The sequence below is a fragment of the Liolophura sinensis genome, chromosome 6, assembly GCF_032854445.1.
Source record: "Liolophura sinensis isolate JHLJ2023 chromosome 6, CUHK_Ljap_v2, whole genome shotgun sequence".
Classification (NCBI taxonomy): domain Eukaryota; kingdom Metazoa; phylum Mollusca; class Polyplacophora; order Chitonida; family Chitonidae; genus Liolophura; species Liolophura sinensis.
In genome coordinates, this window is record NC_088300.1 from 46,863,924 (window position 1) to 46,877,326 (window position 13,403).

At 39.1% G+C, this 13,403-nt stretch overlaps 1 protein-coding gene across 1 annotated transcript in view; it reads left to right on the forward strand.

Annotated features, from left to right (window-relative positions):
- The window catches only part of LOC135467268 (MAM and LDL-receptor class A domain-containing protein 2-like), a 147,268-nt gene that overhangs the window by 84,940 nt on the left and 48,925 nt on the right, over positions 1-13,403 (forward strand). Inside the window, 18 exon segments of the mRNA XM_064745034.1 lie at positions 392-482; positions 1,266-1,681; positions 2,384-2,501; positions 2,893-3,039; positions 3,568-3,827; positions 4,487-4,577; positions 5,370-5,507; positions 6,097-6,365; positions 7,103-7,331; positions 7,867-7,995; positions 8,426-8,692; positions 9,155-9,298; positions 9,634-9,715; positions 9,717-9,879; positions 10,758-10,851; positions 11,338-11,466; positions 12,027-12,280; positions 12,953-13,181. Coding sequence (XP_064601104.1) covers positions 392-482; positions 1,266-1,681; positions 2,384-2,501; positions 2,893-3,039; positions 3,568-3,827; positions 4,487-4,577; positions 5,370-5,507; positions 6,097-6,365; positions 7,103-7,331; positions 7,867-7,995; positions 8,426-8,692; positions 9,155-9,298; positions 9,634-9,715; positions 9,717-9,879; positions 10,758-10,851; positions 11,338-11,466; positions 12,027-12,280; positions 12,953-13,181 — 3,250 coding nt within the window.

Below are 13,403 nucleotides of genomic sequence, written 5' to 3' on the forward strand. Positions count from 1 at the left end.
AGTCGGTTAAAAGATATTATTGCTTGAAGTTTCAGTGAAAAGAAAATCTAAAATTATAACATTTCACCTTTATGCTCAGTCATGATGTTATATTATTTTAAACAATCATCAGTGTAGGTTGTAGAAGAAAATTCTAATAAGGAAATTATTTTGAAAACAACTTACTATCTACACCCGGGCCTATGATATTTGATTGACAAAAGGTATTTTGAGCCACAGTCAGTGTTCACTTAAATCAGCAAATAGTTTCACAAACTTTGGGTTCTGGTTGACTAAGGATTTTATTACTTCTCCTGATATAGGGAAGTGTAGCCTAAAAGAAATTTAAGATGTTATTGTTTGTCTTTTGTCTTAATTAGGTTATTGATGTTTGCCTGTTGTCTTCCATTAGGTTGTATTTGAAGGGGTCTATGGATTAGGACGTTTTGGGGATATTGCTCTTGATGATGTCAGCCTGAAAGACAAGACATGTTCAAAACCAGGTAATCATGTCTTCTACTCATTGCTGTCACCATAAGGTAGATACTATTTGTTGTAAAAATGGGATTCGATAATTGAGCAGCATTCACATGGTGTGTATGAGGTCCGGAAAGTCTTGAAAATCCTGGAATATTGAAATCAAGTTTTCCCGGCCTCTATAAACCTGGAAAATAAGATTTTTTTGCACTTAGGCCTTTAAAAAACCTTGAAATTGAGACTACAGAACCAGTCAGAGTTAATGTACACAGTATATTGATATTCTGTTGGAGAAATTTAATAGTTTCCAGAATCTTCAAAATTGCTTAGTATGCTGCTTTCTTTAAGTGAAAGACATCAAGATCATTGTTCTTGTAAATTGTGCATAAGTGTAGAATATTTATATCAAGTAGCCTGGAAAATGTGAATTTTGGGCCTGTAAATATCACAACCAACAGAGTGTTGTTATATGGAGTTCAGGCTTTCACCAGCTTCTGTCTGAGATTATTATCAATGAGCCCAATCAGATCCACAAGTGAACAGTTAATTTAAATGTGTCAAGTCCTCAGATGTTTGTATGGGACAGTATGAGGGTCACATGATCTTGGTTGTTATGACAGAACGGTGTGGAACTATGAATTTAACAGGAATTGCAGAAGTGCACAGTTACATTTGTCATGTCTATGTGTTTTCTGTTTCAAAATAGCTACACACACACAAATGACCTCACTTCAAGTTTTGACTCAAGTTCAAAACTTAAAAATACTGGTGTTTTTGATCACATATACCTTTATTTTTGTGCTCTTCAGGTTTTTGTGACTTTGAGAATGGCCTATGTACTTGGACAAACCAGGCTGGTGATGACTTTGATTGGGTCAGGGGTCACGGCTCAGAGATGTCTACACACAAGGGACCAAGTTCCGACCACACGTTGGGCACAAAAGATGGGACATATATGTATGTGAAGCCGGGCAAACCACAAAAAGCAGGCGATGTGGCCCTGCTGGGCAGCACCGTGTTCCCGCCCAGTAACCAGTCAGTCTGTATGAGTTTCTGGTATCACATGTACGGTGCAGACATTGGTACGCTCAACATCTACATAAGGACAGACGTGGCCAATAATCAGTCCCGATCCACCAGGTGGAGCCTGGATGGCGATGCTGGCTCCGATTGGTTGAACGGTCAGTTACCCATTGGACAGCAATACACACAGAATCCTTACCAGGTATGGACAAAACTCACTTTACATGTATAGCCATGTAAGTGGCAGTGTGCCATGTAGACTTTTAATGTCAAAGGACATCATTTGATTCCACTTTGTGCATGCCTGATGTTAACATGAAGTGACATATCTCCGACACATGATACATTTATGTCAAGGGTATTGCAGAACATAAATTATAAATGCTAAAACTCTTCTATTGCAAAAATTCTAGCATTGGATATGTTTTATGCATGTTTTATGCATGTTTTATACGTGTGTTAAGAGTGGGAGAAACTTAATAAATCAAAATATTTTACCTGTAGATCATTAAGATGTTTTAGCCTTAGTTTTGTACCTTGTCTGATGTAAAAGCTAAGAAAAGTCTCATTTTAATTAATTTGTTTTACAAGCCTCACTTACCAGATACACACAACTCTTACTGGGCAAATGCTCTTACTTGTACAGGTGTACGTATACTTCTATAGATACTCACATCATTAGCAGGCTTTAAATACCAAGTTAACGCAACCTTTGCTTATAGGGTCCACACACCACTGTGATTTTGTAACAGGTACACATATCAGTTAGTTTTCATCTACATTCTTGACTTACTTGGCGAACTGCTCACTAAAATTACACCAAATCATATTCTATAAAAATATGCACACCAATGCTTAGCTAAGAATTTACTAAGCAAATTAAGTGCATGGGTGTGTGTTACAGGTGACGTTCGAGGCTGTTCTGTCTTATGGAGCAGTTGGGGACATCTCAGTGGATGATTTAACATTTACGGCTGGAGACTGTCAGGTTGTGCCTGACTATGCCGACATCACTGATACATGTACGTCACTTTTAACAAGCTTAATAATAAATGTTTTCTCGGGCTGTCTAGCTGTACTACTGACAAAACTGTCCAACGTCATGGTTGAAACACTGCTGATTCATTCACTTATCCATCTGTTACTGAACCTAGGGTTCAATTAAGCATATTCTGAGAGTATGCATTAGTTTGTTCTAAGACTGACAGACTTACACCTATTTGGCCAACCCAGCCAATCTCAAAAATCAGATTAAAACCATGCATAAATTGCTCTGAAAGTTGGGTTTTAATATGTCAGAGTGTTGAAGAATTAGGGTAGAACTAGATCATGTAACCTTGTTTGGCATTACTGATAGACCTGACAGATTATGTAGGTATTAATCTCAGACCCATGGTTTCCTGTCTTGAACAGCCCCGACCTATGCTGAATGTGACTTTGAAGGAGACCTGTGTGCCTGGACTGTGCTAGCCTCCCCTTCCTCAGCCTATGTCTGGGGCCGGTACAACGGCAGCACGCTGACTAGGGGGACAGGCCCTCTGACTGGACATGGTGGTGACGGTATGGAAAAAATTTGATTACAATCTCTGAGCCCCAGTACAAGGAGAATATTGGACCAAATTTTTGGCCTAAAACTTAAATATAAAGGCACTCAGATATGGTGTTGATTAAAATTTAGTTTGTTTGATGTTAAATTCTATCGGACTTTGTTTTGTGTTAAAAGTACATTTTTAAACTGTTTAGGCCATCAGAAAAAATATTTTCATTGATAACGCAACCGACCCTTTGAAAAACAAAGGCCTTATCCAAAAGATTTTCTTGGGATTTTTACTTCTTTTACAATATTAATCTCTTCGAAATCTATCCTTCGCATTGCCAGAATAAAAGATAAAATTGACTGACTCTAATTTTTCTGATCAGTTCACGTTATGCCCAACAAAGAATTTCGTAAGGATGACACAGTTTCTGCAAAATGTTACATTGTTTAAAACATGAATTAACATGCATACACTTGATGTAAACAAGAACTGCTGTAGGTCTGATTTAATAGTGTGCACACTATTCAATGCCTTGTGTGTAATATTCCAGGATTCTATGCATATGTGGAGAGTTCACCGAATGGAAAGTCTGGCGACTCTGCCGCCATACAGACCCCTGTCCTTGCGGCCTCGTCGACTGCAGGGAACTGTCTGTCCTTCTGGTACCATATGTATGGCCCCACCATTGGACAGCTGAATGTGTATGTGAGCACTTCTGGAGAGAGAACACTGCGCTGGCAAAAGTCAGGCACTCAGGCAAACAAGTGGATGTTTGGACAGTTTACCATTCGGTCACTTAATGATTATCAGGTATCAGTTGCTCTGGATTATTCATCCCCTATGAGAAGTGGAGAACCTGTCAGACTTTCAAATCTCTTTTTCTGACTTTCAGCTGTTTTTTGTTTGTTTTCAACAAAATGGTGACTGTTTTTGTTCTGTTATGGATGTTGACAGCTGTATGCTTGTTTTCTTGTTCTTTTTTAATTTAATCAGTGTCATCTCATTGTTAGTGAGGCTTTGGTGACAGTATTAAAATGGTTGGCAGCGGTGGTGAGGCCTTAGTTGAAGATCACCTGAATCTCTGGATACTAGATATTCTGAAGTTTGCTATCTGAAGTATTATGTTAAGAAATGGTATCATGCTGTCATTAACTGTGGAATACAGCCTAACATTGGCTGAAAACCACTTTTCTTCCACCAGTATATCTGCATACCTGTACATCACATGTGAGAAAGTTCTTCAATAACTTGCCAGAGGTTGGAGGTTTACCCTGAGCACTCCGGTTTCTTTCACCTGTATGACTGGCTGCCATCATATAAAATAAAATATAAAATGAATACATACATCAATCTGACAAAAAAAAAAAAACGCTCATAACTGACAGTTGTTGTCTTAAGTGTCATGTTAGGAAATTAAAGGTATCACTGCTCACACTGCGATTTCTGACAACTGTTTTGTTTCTTGGTAGATAACAGTCGAAGCTGTGATGGCAAAGGGACGCCTGGGAGACGTGGCTATAGATGACATTTACTTGGACACAGCACCCTGTCCTGCTACGAGTGAGTTCAGATGCATCATTTAAAAACACAGACGAGTTTCTGAATCTTCTTCATGTGTGATTTACAACGCTTCAGGAGCTCTCCTGGTGTTTCCACCTGCGGTAACTTTTCACAAGATTGGTGGTTCAAATCCAGCTTCTGACAGTAATGTAGACTAAACGCTCAATCCCAGCAGCAAAGTGGGTTATCAACTTCCCATCATACACCACAGTAATATATAAACTTTTCAAAGAAATGAAATAATGGGTTGTGTAACTCTTAAAAACGGAAGTCATTTTGATTCAATATTTCCAGACATTATAAGGCTGTCAAGGTAGAATCTTGCCATAAAGCAGTTGACTGGGGCTGAGATATTGGCCTACTTAACCTAAGTAATTCAAGATGTACATGTATGTGTTTACATGAATGGTATTGGATTGTGTTGATTAACATGGTAGTGCAAAGTGTTGATCACCATGGTATTGCATTGTGTTGATTAACATGGTAGTGCAAAGTGTTGATCACCATGGTATTGCATTGTATTGATTAACATGGTAGTGCAAAGTGTTGATCACCATGGTATTGCATTGTATTGATTACCATGGTATTGCAAAGTGTTGATCACCATGGTATTGCATTGTGTTGATTACCATGGTATTGCAATGTATTGATTACAGTGGTATTGCAATGTATTGATTACCATGGTATTACATTGTGCTTTTTTGTGTGTCTGTCCAAATTTACTTAGTAAAATATGCCTTAAAAAAAACTGAGCACAAATCCACCCTGAATACATGTTATGTACTGTGGCAGAGACATGCAGCTTTGAGGTGGATTATTGCGGATGGAGCCAGGATATGAGCCAGCCTCTCAACTGGACCCGACTGACCCCTGACAAGACACAGCCTCAACAGGGACCCTCTGTAGACTATACCACACACACGACTCAAGGTAACACACCTGGCATTCAAACTAACTTTATGATCATTCAGTTAGGTGACTTCATGCATAACTTTGTAATGAAAGACATCAGTTCTCATTAACTGTGGATTGCTCCTGCTCTTGCTGCATTTGGAGCCATAGTGACAATAGGCAATTGCTCTTGAGGCCATTTGTAGGGTCTAATGTTTGTTGAAAACCACTAGGTAAGTAGGAAAGTTTGTCAGTAAATTTGCCAGAAGTCGTTTGGTTACTCTGGGTACTCTTGTTTTCTCCACCCATAAAACTGACCACCATGCTATATATGCAGAATTTTCAAGTATGGCATAGACAGAGCAATCAGATAAATAAATCGTGGTTAACAATAGAAGTTTCTAAATGCGTTGTGTTTCCCTGCAAAAGGAAATGTCAATAAAAGTGATCATAAAATAAAAGTTTCCAGAGATGTGTTGTTTACGTCATCATGATATTAGCAAGAATATTTTCATTATCTCCATATATACATTGTTCCATGTGGCACTTTCCCTCTTTTATTCTTCAAAAATATGCTTCCATGTCAGTTACCATACCAATTTGATAATTTGTTTACTTGCTGGCACAGGTCATTTCATCTCTCTGATGCTGGGCCCCTCCTCCCACATCGGTGACTTCACTCAGCTGACCAGCCCTGTCTTCCCACCCACCTCCACCATTGGAGAATGCTTCCAGTTTTACTACTACATCTCTGGACCCACTACAGGGATTGTGAGAGTGAACAGCCAGGCTGTTGGAGGGTCTGAAGGGGAGGACTCTAGCTCCTTAGACACCCATGTGCTCAACCAGTGGCGCTTTGCTCAGATCCCTATCCACAGTCCCACGGACAGCTACCAGGTATTATAGCAAGAGCATTTAGGTAGTGTAATGGGATGATATATAAGCTTTATCTACCTTCGGGCTGGGGGAGTTTCCCTTCAGTCTTTTGGCAGAAGCATGAACACAAAACCCAGAGATTGTTGGTTCAAATCCCCAGCTGGTAAGCCTGGTCTCAAGAAGGGTGTATAAAGATGTTACAATAATTCTCTTTATAATATACTACATTTCAGTTAAAAATACTTCTTTATATAAGAGCAAAGGTAAAACAAGTTGTTGGTAATGTAGAGAGCAACCCTATTGGTATTTGTAGGGAAAGAAATCAAGAAAAAAGTTATTAGGTGATATATTCTTGTCACTGTAGGCAAGCTTTGCTAGTGAAGACATACATATACAACCATTCACTGTGTTATTAAGTATCTTTCCTACAGTATGTTGGCAGTATTGACCATTGGCCCTTGACCTATAAGAACATTTGGCTGTGGCCTTTCATCAGGGAAGTACCTGACAAATACCTGGCATGTAGTGGTGGTTTCTTCTGGGGATCTGACTGGATTCCTCCGTCTATAAACCAGACATATGTGTCTACATAATCTTCAAACAATATGTGAATAAAATGTCTTGGCTGATTCCAATGCATGTTAATAGTGGATTAGCTTGAGGTAATTTAGATTTTTTTTGGTATTTTCTTTCTCATCATTTTTTGTATTTGTAAGCTTTATAGATAAGTATTGTACCAGTATGTTTCTCATCTTCAGATTGTGATAGATGGCATTGCTGGCAGGTCCCCAGGGGGCTCGATTTCATTGGATGACCTCTACCTTAACCCCGCACCTTGCCCTCCTCCAGGGTCATGTGACTTTGAGGCCGGACTGTGCGGTTACATGAACTCACCTGACGATGATTTTGATTGGCTGAGAGGATCAGGAATAACACTCTCTGTTTTCACAGGCCCTAAGATTGACCACACAACAAACTCAGATTCAGGTACATTCATTCATGATTTCATACAGATTGACAGATTTGTCTCACCTCCTTAAATAAACTGTCCATTATATGAAAATGGGTCATACAGATTTGCAAGTGCAGCATAATGACCCAGGAGCCTCTCACTAATGCGGTCGCTGTGAGTTCAAGTCCAGCTCATGCTGGCTACCTCTCCATCCTCTCGAGCAACATGTTGTTTATGGTTGTGGGTCTCTCCCGGGCTCTGCCCGGTTTCCTCCCATCATAATGCTGACCATGTGTGAGCACCCACCTTTGATTTTTGCAGGAGTTATATTTTGAAAATACAAAAAAGTGAAATGCTAAAAGTATGAAAAAAATAGCATTTTGAAAGTACTAGTATGAAAAACTAATTGTGAAAAAAAAATCTCTAACATGAAAATTTTTTTTATTATTGACTAATTTACTTTTAGTACCGGAGGACATTTTAGTATTGTTGGCCTTGTCTTTAGAGTAATCCATCTATTGTCCTAACTGTTGTTCACCACTGCTACATGCTGGAATTTTGCGTCTGTAGGCTCATACATGTTCATCGAGTCCAGCACTAGAGGGCTGAAGCCTGGATCCAAGGCGTGGCTCGTGTCTGAATCCCTGTCCCCGACAACAGGTGCCTGTTTGACTTTCTGGTATCACATGTATGGAGCAGGTGAGTGCATCAAAAGGGAGAGGTTAGTCTTAAATCTTAATCTGAATTGTATCCTAACTCATTTTCTGGGATCCTCATGGAAGAATTATTTAAATTATTTTTCAGTAATTATACTTGAAAGTGAAAGTTTTCTTAATGCCAGAGTTGCCAGACAGAATTTATAGCAGTCATTCTGAGACTTACGGTAGACAAATTGTATATATTGTTTTCTTTGTCTGTTGTATTGCTTCATCAATCCATAAACTTAACTCCTGTCATTTCATTAAAATATGGCATTATAGCTCAGTTGAATAAATGAATAAATATTTTTTTCAAATCAATATATAGAATAACATCTCTTCTACATGTAGCTGTGAAATACTGTGTTTCTTTAGATATTTGCTTTTTGGATAATGTGCTGTAACATGAAGAGAACCTTTTTTTTCTTTAGGCACAGGAAGTTTTGCAGTACATCTTATCACTCTTGTCCAGTCCATCAACACAACACTGTTTTCTGTGTCTGGTAACCATGGCAATGTGTGGCTAAGTGGAAAGGTGAATGTAACGAGTATCAATGAGTACAAGATTGTGTTTGAGGCTGTCAAGGGGAGTAACTCCACCAGTGACATTGGCCTGGATGACATTAGGATAACTCCTGGTCTCTGCTCCTTGCAGATGACCCCCACCCCTGCCACAGCCACTGCCACACCCACCCCAGGTAAGATCAATGTGAAGTCAGGCTCATACTAGGCTGGCATTACTAACATGTTCTTTCTGCTGTTGATTACCATAACAGCCTGAAAAATGAGGTAAATGATCAAAGTCATTAACTTTTATGTGTTAGTTACGCATCTTTTTAATGGTTTTTCCTTTCTGCTGCAAGAAGATCTCTAAATCTAGTTGATATCATGTCACAAACTTCCATGTCTTCATTAGGGTTCATGAAATTTTAGCAACGAATGTGCATCATTGTTATATTATAAATTGCAGAATTACCCCCCTTGTTTCTATCAGTAGGAGGAACAAGTTGTGTTTCCACTTTCACTTAGTATTTGCCTTTTAATGTTGGCAATTCTGCTTTGTTTATGTTGGACTGGTATTAAATAATTAAAGTAGTGTTTTTCCTGAACTTCTGTGTGTACTTGGTGCAGATGTGAACATCTCTTTGGAATGATTTCAGCAACGACATTTGCTTGTGATTTTGAGAATGGCTTGTGCAACTGGAAGCAGGATACCACTGAAAAGTTTGCCTGGGGTCTTATCAGTAACAAAGCAGCCGTCCGTACTTTACCCAAGTATGACCATACAACCGATTCCTATCAAGGTAAGATATAATCAGCAGCAGATAGGCTGAATACACATTATTTGATTAGAATGATAGACAAAAGGATGGACTAAGTAAAATTAGTAAAGTATTGATCAGAGATTCTGCCCATATTTATTCCTGTGGTTGATCTTAGGTTTGTCTTGTGATCCATAAGAAAAGGGCCCTGGCTGTCTCAGTTGCAGTCATGCAAGTGAAAATTCTCAAGTATGATGATAAATACCAATCAAGTAAAAAAATTAAATTAATAAATGTTCACAGAAGTGAGGACACTCTGTATTTTTTCTGGTTAAAAACACTTCACATATTTTCCAAATTTTCATCCCCTTTTTTAGGTCACTATGTCTATGGGAGGACCTCGAGATCTGCTAACAGCTCTGCTCGTTTGCTAAGCCCCCACTGTACACCCCTGGGAGTGCTGCCTGACGTTCTGGTACTACATGAGCGGACAGGATGTGGATACTCTTAATGTCTACCTCCAGCAGGGCTCTCTTGGGGACCCTGTTTTCACTCGCGATGTGTCTAAAGGAGCACAGTGGAACTATGCTCAGATAGCACTCCCCCAGCAGTCTGGTGCCCAGGTACATGTAACACCTATCCTTACATTTGTTTATTCTCTACAGCTGGACAGTTCAGGAAGGTTCATGCATATCCGATTTAAGGTTTCGGTCGAAATTAGGCAGGTGCCCTGGAGCTAGTAAAGTGACTGCAGCTGGTGTTTAGGTAGTGTGGCATCACAAGAAGTCTTTGCCACTCAAAACACAGCTTATAATGTTGGAATAGCTCTTATTCAGTTAAAGATTACTTGTTTACATGATATATAATGTAAACTTTACAAAGAATTTGCTGTGTGTGAATATAAGGAAAAAATGTGAGATGCATTTCAGAGTAAGTTGCAGTTTGATGAATGGACCAAAATAACCAACCTTACAATTTGAACATTGATTGATTTTATTCACTGAAAAAAAATAATCTCAAAATGAAATGCTGTTATATCAGTTTTCAAGAGGTCTTTCTCTTGATGCTAACATCATCTTTACATTGGCTTTTCCTTTAATATGATTATATCTGATGACAAGATTATTGCACCCGTCTCAGAAATAAATAAATTCCCATTTCCTGCTGTAATACATGGCCGACACTCCAAACAGTGAGACATATTGTTAATAGTCTATTATCCTGGTTTTGTTTTTGTGTACTCTATAAGATGACAATCTGTGGTTTGTTTTCATATATGACTATTTGTGTGTTATATCTTTTTGTCTGATCTTGCTGGCCGAGCAGCTGAGACTTGTTCAGTTCATAACAATGAGGTGATGTGTTCAATTCCAGCTCCTAGCTCCTGCTACAACTGTATATCAAGAAGTTTTTAGTTATCAGCCAGGTTTCACTCACCAACTAACTTGATTACTGTCAAGTAAAAACATCAGTTAAATAAATAAAAAATAACTTGTTGCAGATCGTGTTGGAATCTCGTGCTAATAAGAACTACAAGGGTGGAGTTGTTTCCCTTGATGACATCAGCGTCATATTGGACAAGTGCCCTGCCATGAGTAAGTCTGATAGCTTTACCATGTCATAGACAGGGAATTTTTAGATTCGTCTGCTTTCATCCTTGTTGTCTTGGTGACAGTTAATAAGCAGTCGAGTGAACTAGTGGAACTATTTGCATTGTCTCTGTATTTACTTATTGTTCTGTTTGTAGATATCTATCATTCTGTTTGTAGATACCTGTGACTTTGTTGGTAGATACTGTGACTTTGTAGATACCTGCGACTCTGCTTGTAGGTACCTATTGTAGATACCTGTGACTTTGTTCGTGGATACCTGTGACTTTGTAGATACCTGCGACTCTGCTTGTAGATACTTGTGACTTTGTTTGTGGATACCTGTGACTTTGTAGATACCTGCGACTCTGCTTTATGGTACCCGTGACTCTGCTTGTCTGCAACTCTGCTTGTAGATACCTGTGACTCTGCTGGTGGTGCAGTACATCTAGGTACCCCTGACTCTGTATTTACCTGTCAATCTATTTGTAGATACCTGTGACTTTGAGGAGGATACACTGTGTGGTTATCAGCAAGACCAGCAGGATGATGCTGATTGGACAAGAGCATCCCATAAAAACAATGGACCAGTCAATGATCACACATATGGAAGCACATTAGGTACTGCATAACTTCAGATTTGTGTCATCCAGGTTTATGTAATATGGTGCCTACTCAGTTGACAGTTTGATTGCTGCCATGATCCTGCAAGTAAATGTAGTCCACAACCTAATAAAGTTTTAAATTTTATTTCCTTATTCACATCAGCTCTAATAAGCTAGTTTGTTGTCCATATCTGTTCTGTGATAATGTTTACCTTGATCAGTTCTCTTAATTGTTCATATCTGTTTTGTAATACATGTAATGATCTTTTGTTCATATCTGTTCTAGTAAACTGTTGTCGTGTTCACATCTGTTTTGTAATAATGCTCCTTAATTGTTCATGTCTGTTCTAATATACTATTCTCTTGTTCATATGTGTTGGTTATAAATGTTGTGTCCATTCAGTTTTATAAGTATATATGATCCCTTGTTCATATGTGTTTCACCTGTGAACTTTTTCTCCTGTTCTTTATGTACGCGCCACGATATGCCTGAAATATTATCAATGTGGCAATAAGACGTAATCATTCATTCCTTCCTTCCTGTTCCCAGTTGTATTTTTTCGTTCTCCTGTGCAGGTCACTACATCCTGTTGGACCTGTCCGCAGTGGAGGAAGAACAAGTCGCTCGTGTGTACAGCCCTGTGTACAGTCCTTCAGCCACACAGTGTATCACATTCTACTATCGCATGAGAGGCGACGACGTGGGCACTTTGAATGTGTATGTGTTCAGCAGTGGTCAGCTTGGGAAAGCTGTATGGTCACTGTATGGTGACCAGCTAGACATGTGGAATAAGGGTAGTGTGACGGTTGGCAGTGCTGACCCGTATCAGGTAAGTGTGATATAAAGCTCTTCAAAACTTAAGATACACGTGAGCTTAGTTTGAGACAAAACTCAGTTTATGGATACGGATTTAGCCCTAGTCATTGATGACTGTACAACGTTTAAGACTGAACTGCTCACACATGAGTAATTCCATCTGTGCAACCCCTTGTTGCGTCCAGTACCCAAGCGCTTACGTCTGGATGCAGAAGTCAATTTGAGCTGGGTCTTAAGCCCTTGTCTATGCCAAGCGATGTCTTACTCTGGGTTTAAATGTCTGTCACCAACTTAATCTACCTTGATGTAACCCTTTATTCCACTACCATGTTACTCTTCGTCTATGACTTATACAGTCAGCCTGTATCTGCATCAGGTGTTTTCTGTAAGCATATTCCATTTGTGGATGGAATGATTTCTTTGGACTTTTGACATTCCTTCTAGGTTTTGGTCCTAGGATGTAAAATTCTGTTTGGTTGGTAATGTAGATGATCTGAGTTCACTCAGACAAGAACTTTTGACAGGGATTGACCCCAGAGCACTACAGACAATGAGTGAGGATAACCTTCTCCATAGCTTACAGGCACTTTGATTATTCCACATATCTTGACCACATTATTAAGCACGAATATGATAATTTATACACATTTTATCTACAGTGGACTCAATTTTGCTTGCTGTTTAGGTCGTGTTTGAGGCTGTAAGAGGCTCTTCAGAAGAAGGGGTCATTGCCCTTGATGACATTTTGCTGAATGAGGGTGAATGTCCACCTCTGGGGACATGTGACTTTGAACTTAATCTGTGTGGGTGGTCACAGAGTAAAGATGACAAGTTTGACTGGGAAAGACTGCACGGGGCCAGTCCCACAGTTAACACAGGCCCTCGCTCTGACCACACCCTGGGAAATGCAGAGGGTAAGATCTGCATGCATTAGAAAATGTATGACATTTATGGCGAATGAGCTAAACTCCTGCTGGCAAAACTGCATTTTTTGAAGCAAATAAATGTCATAAAATATTTCTGTTGAAATTTTTCTGTAGGGTATATCATTCCACCCTTCCAAAAAAGTTCAAAACACCTTTATAAAAGCAATAGCACTGTCAGTATAGACAAAAATTACTAGTGACTTATTATTT